General features: G+C 42.8%; 1 protein-coding gene across 1 annotated transcript in view; it reads right to left on the reverse strand.

The window, feature by feature from the left end:
- Nucleotides 1-12,577, reverse strand: part of AACS (acetoacetyl-CoA synthetase) — a 60,224-nt gene that overhangs the window by 26,395 nt on the left and 21,252 nt on the right. The window contains exons 5-7 of the mRNA XM_037878638.2: nucleotides 12,007-12,104; nucleotides 2,181-2,295; nucleotides 1,178-1,259 (exon numbers count right to left, since the gene is read on the reverse strand). Coding sequence (XP_037734566.1) covers nucleotides 1,178-1,259; nucleotides 2,181-2,295; nucleotides 12,007-12,104 — 295 coding nt within the window. The remainder of the gene's footprint in view (nucleotides 1-1,177; nucleotides 1,260-2,180; nucleotides 2,296-12,006; nucleotides 12,105-12,577) is intronic.

Here is a 12,577-nt window from a genome sequence, read left to right on the forward strand (position 1 = left end):
AAAAAGCTATAAAAACATGGTTTCTTCAGTGTCTGGTCAAGATTATCCGACAGATCTAAGCAACCACATACCACACAACAGAACCACTAACCCAGGAACCTATCCTTGCAACAAAGCCCACTGCCAACTGTGCCCACATATCTATTCAGGGGACACCATCACAGGGCCTAATAACATCAGCCACACTATCAGAGGCTTGTTCACCTGCACATCCACCAATGTGATATATGCCATCATGTGCCAGCAATGCCCCTCTGCCATGTACATTGGTCAAACTGGACAGTCTCTACGTAAAAGAATAAATGGACACAAATCAGATGTCAAGAATTATAACATTCATAAACCAGTCGGAGAACACTTCAATCTCTCTGGTCACGCGATTAGAGACATGGAAGTTGCAATTCTTCAACAAAAAAAACTGCAAATCCAGACTCCAGCGAGAAACTGTTGAATTGGAATTCATTTGCAAATTGGATACAATTAACTTAGGCTTGAATAGAGACTGGGAGTGGCTAAGTCATTATGCAAGGTAACCTATTTCCCCTTGTTTTTTCCTAACCCCCCCCCGGACGTTCTTGTTAAACCCTGGATTTGTGCTGGAAATGGCCCACCTTGATGATCATACACATTGTAAGGAGAGTGGTCACTTTAGATAAGCTATTACCAGCAGGAGAGTGGGGTGGGGGGAGGTATTTTTTCATGCTTTGTGTGTATAAAAGATCTTCTACACTTTCCACAGTATGCATCCGATGAAGTGAGCTGTAGCTCACGAAAGCTTATGCTCAAATAAATTGGTTAGTCTCTAAGGTGCCACAAGTACTCCTTTTCTTTTTGCGAATACAGACTAACACGGCTGTTACTCTGAAACAGATCTAAGAGAAGAGCTTCTTGTGCTATGTCAAGTGTCCATTCTTTTCCCCATGAGATTTGTATTGCTGGATGTCTGAGGATCCTTGTACGTAACAGGAGCCTGATCCTTACAGGTTCTTCCCAGATGAGATGAAGTTGGGCCCCTAACATGAAGTTTGTAACTAAACTAAACAGGCAAATACTAACATTTCCCAACATTCAGGAACACACTAGTGAGAAAAATCGTGTAGGGTTCCGCGTCCATCCCTTCTCATCTCTAGTTCTGATAGACAGAGCACATGCCCAAAGGCTGATTTTGTCCCATTACCTGTTTGGTATTTTAGAAATATCTATCACTTCTCGCGATGAAACATATGGAATCACCACCACTTTTCTTAAATCTGGGAGTCCTAGGGAAAAAAAATGGAGTACAAAAACCATTATTCACTTATTTCCAGTTACATAAACAAAAGGCCTCTTCTCTGTTTGGTTAGTTTGTGTAATGTACGTACAAGTAATGGAAACAATTCAAGCTTTTCCCAACTCCCATCTTTCTGTTTGTCACTGACAACGTCAAACAGCACCAGCAGCAAGCGATTGAAACTTGGATGTAAATACAGTGTAACATCAACAATGGGAGGACTAGAACCAGTCCCAAGGGCCAAGTTTTTCTATTAGAAAAATCCACACTACCTTGGTGCGTCACAGGTTTCATGAGCATACATGAGAGCTGAATTCGGCCACATGAATAGCAAAACCAAGCTCTTATAGACCATTGTTCATCAGGAGATCTCAACATGCTTTAACAAAAAGCCAGTACCATTATCCCATTTTACAGATGGGGAACCTGAAGCACAGAGAGGTAAAGTGACTTTCCCAAGGTCAACCTGCAGGCGAGTAGCCGAGATGGGAATAGAATCAAGTCCAAGTTCAGCGCTATATTCACTAGCAAACACTGCCTCCATCTGTTCCGCAGAAGCACATACAGCATTTTCCCCTCAAATGTTCCATGCTCTCTCTGCTTCTTTGAGTGGAGAAAGGCCCAATCCCATGTAAGTGAGCCAGGAAGAAGTGGTGGGAGGGAGAAGTCAGCTCAGCAATATGCCCTTTCCCTCTAACCCTGCAGGAATCCCACCATGTGAATTATTCTCATCAAGTGGAAAATAAGGACTCTTATAGTTGCTGTTTTAATTTGGAAAAAACAAACAAAAAAAAAACACCAAAAGGCTAAATAGTTTTGCCTAAATGAGATTTGATTTCCTCATCACTTATAAACAGCTTTGAAGTTTCCCACAACTCTATGCGAGATAACATGGTGTGAAGCGAAATACCTTTTACTACATTATGCAGTTTTTCCATGTGGTTATGTTCTTTGCCATTGTATACGACAGCCTCAACAGAGAAGATCAGCTTGGGCTGAATTTGGGAAAACCTGTCCAGTACGCCCTGTGGAGAAAAGGGAAAGGACAAGAAATACAATCACAAACAACACTGCAAAGGGGAAAAAGCCACTGGTTGCTAAGTCCAAGCCATGTCAGAAAACATCAAGAAGAGAACAGGCACGGCAGAGTACAGAGATAATGTTAGAAACCAATCACTTCCGTTTTCTCCATCCACCCCCAACATTTTAAGGAACAGTGTGTGTGAGAGCACCAATCTGTTTTATAATCCCAATGCCTATACCAAAAAGTACTACTGTGTCCTAGACAGATTACCCAGAATACCATAGTAACACTATTAGTTGTAGGGTCAGATTTACAAAAGTATTTAGGTGCCTAATGATGGAACTAGGAGCAAATATGCCTAGCGTGGGTTAGGCACTTTATGACAATTGATTGTAAGGGAGATTTGTACCTACCTAGCACCAGGCCCCTATCTGCATCATAAGGAATCTAAATATCTTTGTAAATCAGGCCTGAAGCCACTGCAGCAAAATAATGTATTTGTCTAAGAAACCAGAAACATTTCAGAATTTAAAATATATATATATATATATATATATATATATATAAAATGCATCCAATAGAAAGGCCACATCAATTTGAAACCATTTATTCTGCTAATGAAGGTTAGTAAAGGAAACACTAACTTGATTAGGCATTGCAAAAAAAAAAAAAAAGTTAATGCAGTTCTTCAAGCTTCTTCTCCCTAGGGCACAAATACTAAACATTCAGCTCTTATTCTCCAGTTAACTGGCCTCTGTTTTCAATAATGAACCAGAACTATACTTACATCTGAGTGATAAGCCCTCTTGGCATTTGGTGGATTTACATCACATGCTAAAACATTGCTGAAATGGGGCTCTTGTAATCAACAGCAAGGACCAAATCCTATTAATAAAAACATATCGCAGACAGCATCTTCCTCTCTAGCTACATTAATTGAAATATTAAGCATTGTAAAATTGACAGAGTTGGCCACAGGAAAAGAATCTCCCAAAACACTGCAAAGCCAGAGACCTCACCAGTAGAGCTGAGAGAGTAATTGATTTTTCAGTTTAGTGACTGACCCAAAAGATTAATTTGGGGTCAAACCCAAATATTTTAGTTCAAAACAATGGTCCCTTCCTTCACCCCACCCCTCAGTTTTTCCTTTGAGTTGTTTTTTTTTTTTTTTAACTCTTTTTTAAGAAATTAAAGAGACCAAGCTAAATTTCAAAATGAAACAATTTGTAGCTATACGTTTGGAAATGTTTTAACTTTCTAATTTTTCTTTCCACCAAATTTTAAAAAGGAAACATTTACCAGATTAGAGCAAATAGTTTCAGTCACCCTGAAGCTTCATTTTTCAACAAATTAACTATTTGACCGAAAAATTTCACCTCAGCTCACTAGGATGTTTATTCTCTGCCAGCCACCTCCATTCCCTTCTGCTTCCTGCCTAGCCCTCTGCATATTAGTCAAAATGAGATGCAACAACTAGTTTTCTAGGAATTCCTGTGGGCTTCTTATATACTGCACTTAGAGCAATTTCCTTAAATCACTTTCCCAGGAAGACAAATTACTTTTATACACCCAGTAAATGTGGTAACAGCAACTAAGAAATTGTACTAAATAAATAACGAGCCGCTTACAAGTCTCCTACACAGAACCAGCCTTTGGAACCAGACCAACTGAAGGAGAAATCTAAATAGACCACTGCAGTGAACTGGAAGTCCCCTCCTCCTCCTTCATAAAGTTAAAGTAATTGCTTGGGAAAGAGAGACTTCACCCACTCAACCTGCAGGCACAGCTGCATGACTACAGACCACGTATGCCTATTTCATCCTTTGTGGCAAATCAGCAGCAACTCTCCCTATGCAGATTCATTAATTCCAAGGCCAGAAGGATGATTTTGAGCCATTGGATCTGCACAGCTGAGGATAAACTTGACCCGATTCTTCTCTCAGGCCAGGATGAACAGGAGTGAGTCCATGGAGTTACTCTCGTGTAGGACCGATGTGAGCAAGATCATAACCAGGCATCTTGTAGTTCTTCCCCCTCTGTATGTTCTCCATGCTGGCCTAATCAGGGTTGGTATGAAACCTCCTGAAGGAGTGCAGAGACCCTGTCCTCCATAACCTCTCCAATGTCCACGCAGCCTCATCATAAGGCTTATGGTGGTACAGAGGTACTCATGCCAACTCTCCACAACAGAGAGAGAGTTTCCCCCTTAGTTCAGATATTGCTCCTGGGTTTTGCAGACATTCCTCTTGCACTTTGGACAATAAGCACTTCCTTGTCTCCTTTAAATTCTACTCTGGTCTGACTCCACAAGTTATCCTAGTAGCAGTGACTCAGCGCTCTGGGCTATCAATTAAACAGTTTACAATACACAGAAAAGCATCAAGGTGTGTTTCTCAGGGAAGTGGAAGGAAGAAGGGGAGAGAAATGTGAAACTCAATAAATTCAAGCTTCAATCATAGAACTGCAGGACTGGAAGGGACCTCGAGAGGTCATCTAGTCCAGTCCCCTGCCCTCAAGACATGCCTAAGTATTAGACCATCCCTGACAGGTATCTGTCTAACCTGCTCTTAGAAACCTCCAACCTCCCTAGGCAATTTGTTCCTGTGCTTAACCACCCTGACAGTTAGGAAGTTTTTCCTAATGTCCAACCTAAACCACCCTTGCTGCAGTTTAAGCCTTTTGATTCTCGTCCTAGCCTCAGAAATAACATACTGAGTTAGTTGAAAAATCCCCAGTCTCACTCCAGTGACATGACACAGGTTTTCAAGTAACTTATCTAAAGCATTCACTGTTGAGAAGACCCACACTCAGACACGCTGATTTAATTACATTACAACGTTAAAGTAGTTCTCCAAAGAGCTTACGGCCAAGTAGGTGACAGTCTCAAATCAGCTTGCCATCTTATCGATTTGTTTGCAGTGTTTTCTGGGAATTGCTCAAGTGTCCTAGTAACATGTGCATGCATGCGCACACACACACACACACACACACACACAAAAGACTGCTGCCCCCCATGCTGAATATAGCGTCTAAACAAGTGGCTTTAAAAAAAAGTTTAAAAACAAAGACTGACAGAATACCAGGAATGTCCTGTGAGGGAGGAGTTGGGGGAAGGGAAGAGGAAATCCAAGACTCAGACAATTACAAGTTGGGGATCTTATCTGGGCCATGCGAACCCACTAGACTGGATTCACGACAGGATGAGATCAGATTATTGCAAGCCCTCCTCTGCAAGGAGGATACAAATAGATGGAACTTGCTTCACTGGCAATACTGGGACTTCAATCCAACTAGATAGCTCAGCAGGGATCAAATCTCAAGGAAGCCCAGATGCATTAGGATTGGCTTGTATTCTCAGATCTTGCACTCAGAACTGTGCAGGTGGCCTCCTGACTTCAAGGGGCTGCCTGCAGGGGTCTGTCCACACAGTTCTCAGTGCAAGATCTGAACTTATGCTTTTTAGGTCCACCTACTTATGCACAGGCCAAACCGTCCCCTTTGCCTGTGGGTATACCTCTGAGGCAAACAGGAGGCCCACGGAGGGTGTTGAAAAAAAGGGGGAAGGGCTCCGCACGGGAGGGAACCCACTTAGTTCTCTGTTTATTTGCCTCTGGCAACAGGTTTCTTCCAGGTTTGCCGAAGATTTATAACATGCAGCGCCTTTAAAAAAATTGTTTGAGCAATGCAAGATGACCTCCAAATTTCATAGAACAAACATACATTTAAATATGAAATATTGTTGAAAGCTACAAGTTACAGAACCATACAGTTCCACCCCAAAATGCAGGTGTGTAAACTTTAATTGTGTTAATGGAGTTACATGAACACGTGGAAGGAGAAAGATCTACCCTTTGGGTGGAAACGAATATTGCTACTTCTGACTATCAAAAGGCCACAGACTTGGATTTGAATTTGAGCCAACCCAGCCTTTGATTAACAGAAGGAGCATAAGTGATACTGATAGTGTCAAGGTTCCTTCCCCACCTCTGAACTCTAGGGTACAGATGTGGGGACCTGCATGAAAACCTCCTAAGCTTACTTTTACCAGCTTAGGTTAAAACTTCCCCAAGGTACAAACTATTTTACCTTTTGCCCTTGGACTTTATCGCTGCCACCACCAAATGTCTAACAGGTATATAACTGGGAAAGAGCCCGTTGGGAAACATCTTTGCCCCCAAAATCCTCCCAAACCTTACACCCCCTTTCCTGGGGAAGGTTTGATAAAAATCCTCACCAATTTGCATAGGTGACCACAGACCCAACCCCTTGGATCTTATGAACAATGAAAAAGCATTCAGATTCTTAAAAGAAGAATTTTAATAGAAGAAAAAGAAAAAAGAATTACCTCTGTAAAATCAGGATGGTAAATACCTTACAGGGTAATCAGATTCAAAACACAGAATCCCTCTAGGCAAAACCTTAAGTTACAAAAAGGCACAAAAACAGGAATCTACATTCCATTCAGCACAGCTTCTTATTTTCTCAGCCATTTAAAGGAATCAGAATCTAATGCATATCTAGCTAGATTACTTACTAAGTTCTAAGACTCCATTCCTGTTCTGTCCCCGGCAAAAGCATCACCCAGACAGAGAGCCTTTGTTTCTCCCCCCCCCTCCTCCAGCTTTTGAAAGTATCTTGTCTCCTCATTGGTCATTTTGATCAGGTGCCAGCGAGGTTATCCTAGCTTCTTAACCCTTTACAGGTGAAAGGGTTTTTCCTCTGGCCAGGAGGGATTTTATAGGTGTTTGCCCTTCCCTTTATACTTATGACAGATGGTACAGATATCCCAAGGCTAAGCCTGGTTAAAAAAAAAAAAAACTATCACAAAAACTTAATAAAACTGGGCACTGAAAATAGCCCATCAGCATGGAGAGAAACACATTTGTACATTGTAGAACAAGTAAAATGAACAATCTTCCCCAGATGAAAGATCAAATCACACTGCAAAGAAAATACTCCACTGTCACTTTCAGACCAAGCAGAAAATATCTGTTCTACAAATGGTCATTACAAGGTGTAGAGTTTTTTTTTTTAATCATTGGATTGCTGAAAAAAATATTTTGTGCAAGAAAATGGAATTATGGTGCCCTCTAGTCCCTATTGGGCACTATGACAGTTTGATACTTTTGAGGCTCTGCAGATGGCTATTCTGGGTCCAGTTCTGTTCAATATCTTCAGTGATTTAGATAATGGCATAGAGAGAGAACACTTATAAGGTTTGCGGACTATACCAAGCTGGGAGGGGTTGCAAGTGCTTTGGAGGATAGGATTAAAATTCAAAATCATCTGGACAAACTGGAGAAATGGTTTGAAGTAAATAGGATGAAATTCAATAAAGACAAATGCAAAGTACTCCACTTACGAAGGAACAATCAGCTGCACGCTACAAAAAACGAGAAATGACTGCCTATGAAGGAGTACTGTGGAAAGGAATCTGGGGGTCATAGTGGATCACAAGCTAAAATAGGAGTCAACAGTGTTACGCTGTCGCAAAAAAGCGAACATCATTCTGGGATGTATTAGCAGGAGTATTGTAAGCAAGACACGAGAAGTAATTCTTCCGCTCTACTCCGTGCTGATTACGCCTCAACTGGAGTATTGTGTCCAGTTCTGGGTGCCACATTTCAGGAAAGATGTGGACAAACTGGAGAAAGCCCAGAGAAGAGCAACAAAAATTATTCATGGTCTAGAAAACATGACCTATGAGGGAAGATAGAAAAAACTGGGTTTGTTTAGTCTGGTAAAGAGAAGACAGAGGGGACATAAGTTTTCAAGTACACAAAAGATTGTTACAAGGAGAAGGGAGAAAAATTGTTCTTAACCTCCGAGGACAGGACAAAAAGCAATGGGCTTAAATTGTAGCAAGGCCAGTTTAGGTTGGAAATCAGGAAAACCTTCCTGTCAGTGGTTAGGCACTGGAATAAATTGCCGAGGGAGGTTGTGGAATCTCATCACTGGGGATTTTTGAGAGCAGGTTGGACAAACACCTATCAGGGATAGTCTAGATAATACTTAGTCCTGCCATGAGAGCAGGAGACTGGACTATATGACCTCTTGAGGTCCCTTCCAGTTCTATGATTACTAACCATTTATATTGAGGTAACATCTAAATCACTTAACCAGGTTGGTCCCCATTGTGATTTCTACAATACGAATATAACATGAAGCAGGGACTGTTGCTTAACACTTGCAATCTAAAAATCCTGTAAGAATGAACAGGGATTCAATACTCCTGTATTACCATTGTGGTTTGTATCTAGTACTGCTCATCATGTGCTAGAGAGTTTCCAATCCCATAAGATACAGTTTATGCCTTCAAGGGAATAAGAAAATGTAGGTCACAACTTGCTCAAAGGTGCCAAGCGAGAACTCTGATGTCATTTTATGCAGCAGTTTCATTCTGCAAAGATAGACAGATTCCACCCAAAAACTGAATACTTACAATATGATTTTATATACACGAGAGCCCCACCTACTATATTACCTGTCGGGACTTGTGATGAAGTGATAGGCCGTTACAAACACAAGCTTATCCATAGTGACTCAACATGGCTCTGTGCCTCAAAATTCAAAAGGCCAAAATCAGAAGTGCCATCTATGTTACTGGAAAGCCAGCCTGGTATTCAGAGATGCAGCTCAGGCTAAAGATGAATTAGATTAGAGACTACAACTATGATGGGGGCTCACAAGTGAGGGCACACAGCGGCAGCACACAGTGGGGCAGAGGGGTGAGGCACCACCTGTTCCAATCCCCATGGCTGCAGATTGGTCCTGCTGCCCAGGAGCCAGCGGGCCAGGCCCAGGACTGGGAACGCAACCAGTGCTGCTGGGCTGGACCATGGTGGGAATGCTGGCGCTGCTAGAACTGCCTGAGGGGCCTGAGCTGCTGGACAGGAAGCAGGAACTGGACAGCCCTGACTCCAACCTGCTACCGAGCCCCAGCCACTGGCCCCAAGCGCTCTGCGCCCCCTGGGCTGCTTGAGCTGGATGCTGCTGGCCAGGCGCTGCTGGTGAGTAGCGCCCTGCACAGTTGTAGCTGCATCTGATCCACTATCCGCAAAAGTGGTCAGCAGATACCTGCATCTGTGGATGCAGTTATCCACCAATTTGCAGGGCTCATTAAGGCAGTGTTAAAGCACCAGAGTGAAGCAGGAGATGTGGGTTCTAACACTGACTCTGCAGCAGGCTTCCTGTGCAACCTTGGGCAAGTCCCTTGATCTCTGTGCCTCAGTTTCCTCACCAGTAAAATGGGGTTGATACTAATCTCAAAGGGGTGTCCTGAGGCTTAATTCAACAAGGCCTCTAAAGCTTGTCAGAGGAAGAGCACAAGAGAATGACAAAGTATTAACTGCAAACTCCTGGAGAGGTCACAAATAAGTTGTGTACTGGCAGAGACATTCCTCAATTGAATGGAAAAAGAAAGTGAAACTAAGCAGCTGCTGTGCAAAATAAGGGGAGAAAGGGCCCAGCACAACACGGGGGAGTGTCATAGTTATCCTATCCCAGGTAATACTTCATATTCATTCAGCTCCTTCCAGCCAAAGATCTTCAAGCCATTTACCAACATGAGGCAGAGTGCACGCTGTGTACTACCTCACGTACAAGATATAGCACTTAGCACTAGAAAGCCACAGAATTCTGCTGTGGCACAGAAGCGAAGGCAGCTGTGGTTAGAAACTGGCTGCTTGTTAGCTTTCAGAGCACCTCCCAAAAGGAGATTTGCGTGAGAAGTCTTGGACTGACTTCTGTCCTCTGCAATGACGCTTGATGGCACTAGTTTCTGTCTGGCAGGCACATGAAGACCATTGCAATCCTGGCTACATTCTCTCGTTGCTTCTTCTAGACGTGGGATCGCTATGCAACATCCTTGATCGTTTAAAACTAAAGTTCTGTACATGCCTTTGAACACCAGTCTTGCTATTTAACTCCAAAATCCTTAATACTAATGCTCAAATGTCAGCCCTCTGGAAGATGAGCAGCTCTGATATAGGGGAGGACCATCTATCAAAAAGTGGTTCCTTCTTTCTCCCAATAGGAGGGCCGGTGGGTTTTTTTGGCATTTGGATTCATGGATCTTGGTCCCATCCTGCAGCTAATTATTAGGAAGCCTCTGGGAAGAGAAGAGTGAGGGGGGGATTTGATAGAAGCCTTCAACAACCTGAAGGGGGGTTTCAAAGAGGATGGAGCTAGGCTGCTCTCAGTGGTGGCAGATGACAGAACAAGGAGCAGTGGTCTCAAGTTGCAGTGGGGAAGATCTAGGTTGGATATTAGGAAAAACTATTTCACTAGGAGGGTGGTGAAGCACCTAGGGAGGTGGTGGAATCTCCATCCTTAGAGGATTTATGGCTCGGCTTGACAAAGCCCTGGCTGGGATGATTTAGTTGGGGTTGGTCCTGGTTTGAACAGGGGGTTGGGCTAGATGACCTCCAGAGGTCTCTTCTAACCCTAATCTTCAATGATTCTACGATAACAGGATAAAAGTAAAACCAGAAAAAATACTGGAAGAAAGTAGATACTGGTTTTTCTTTTGTCATATAAAGACTTGCAAAACTATCCTGTAGCAGTGAATATTGTAGGCAAATAGCTCAGTATAATTCAAAAGAGGATTAGATCTACGAATAGGAATAGCCTCTGCAGTTATAAGCTATCCTAGCTAGCATAAGGGCTATTGATCTGCATGTTTCAGGGCATAAATTGATTGAGAGATGAGGCCAGGAAAGGGTCTCATACCATCCACAGTATATTCTTACAATGTTGATGTGCTGGAGCCATATTCTGGAGAGGCTACCTTGACACCAGGAAGACTGTCAGTTTCCATGGCCTACTCTATCCTTGGCCTCTGTCAACAAGGCCTGTGATGGGATGTTAGATGGAGTGGGACCCGAGTTACGTCAGAAAATTCTTTCCTGGGTATCTAGCTGGTGAATCTTGCCCATATGCTCAGGGTTTAGCTGATCGCCATATTTGGGGTTGGGAAGGAATTTTCCTCCAGGGCAGATTGGAAGAGGCCCTGGAGGTTTTTCGCCTTCCTCTGTAGCATGGGGCACGGGTCACGGGTCACTTGCTGGAGGATTCTCTGCTCCTTGAAGTCTTCAAACCACGATTTGAGGATTTCAATAGCTCAGACATAGGTGAGAGGTTTATCGCAGGAATGGGTGGGTGAGATTCTGTGGCCTGCGTTGTGCAGGAGGTCAAACTAGATGATCATAACGGTCCCTTCTGACCTTAATATCTATGAATCTAAGTGTGCCACCTCGGTATTAACAGATGGTGCTTTTTGTGATCTATCCTTTATGGAGTGAATTAAGCACCAATTCATGTAACATTGCAACAAGTAGTCAGACAGCATCAACTACTGCACACTACCAATGCAGGCTTGATTTGGAAATGTGCAATTGAAAGCTGTGACTTTCAAAGCCTTCTCATGGACTTGAACACCTAGTTTGTGTTTAAATTAATGGAAATTGGGCTTCTGGATTCCATGGCAGTTTGAAAAGTCTCAGCCTAAACAAACAGCTTCCTTTCTCAAGTTTGGAAGGAAATCTAGTTTTCTGGGGTTTTGCCACAAGATGGCAGAAGTAGTAAACAAATGGAACATGTACCTCTTCAGTCAACAACTCTAAACAGATACATCCCAGATCTAACCACCATCTGCACTAGGCAGGCTCATGATTATCACTTCCCTGGAATGGGCAATACTGAGATTACTTACGTTAATTCCAAAGTCAGGCGAAGTTGAACTCCAAATAGCACCAATACTTGCAGTAGCCAGCATTGCTTCCACTGCGTGAATACCATTGGGCAAATAACCTACAAACAGGATTTCAATAGTTAAAGAAGGGAGAGACCTGGAATGCGCAGATCTTAAAGTAAACCCAACTTTTACTGTAGTCAGTTTATACAGATATGCAAATGAGAAATAAAATATCTTATCAGAAACATAAGTGCACCTGCAAGTTTCTACTGCCAGATGCCATTTCCCCCTTCTAAGGGGCCAGAGTCTGATCACAGATACTGGGGAAAGTTCGTTGTAACTGCACTGACAAAGAGTTACTCCATATTTGACGGCCTCCCAATTTACAGTGCAGTCACAAAGATCCAGATCTTGTTTATCAATCAAAATCTCATGGGGAGGGAGCTGAAGATTTGTAGGGGGATGTGAAAAGAGGAGAGCAATTTAATGGCCAGGGCAAATGTGAACTGAAGATCTAGCACTACCCATTACCAAAAAGCTACCAGACACTTAGAAGTACTGGGAAAAAAAGTTTGTTTAGAAGGTGGGA

The sequence above is a fragment of the Chelonia mydas genome, chromosome 15, assembly GCF_015237465.2.
Source record: "Chelonia mydas isolate rCheMyd1 chromosome 15, rCheMyd1.pri.v2, whole genome shotgun sequence".
Classification (NCBI taxonomy): domain Eukaryota; kingdom Metazoa; phylum Chordata; order Testudines; family Cheloniidae; genus Chelonia; species Chelonia mydas.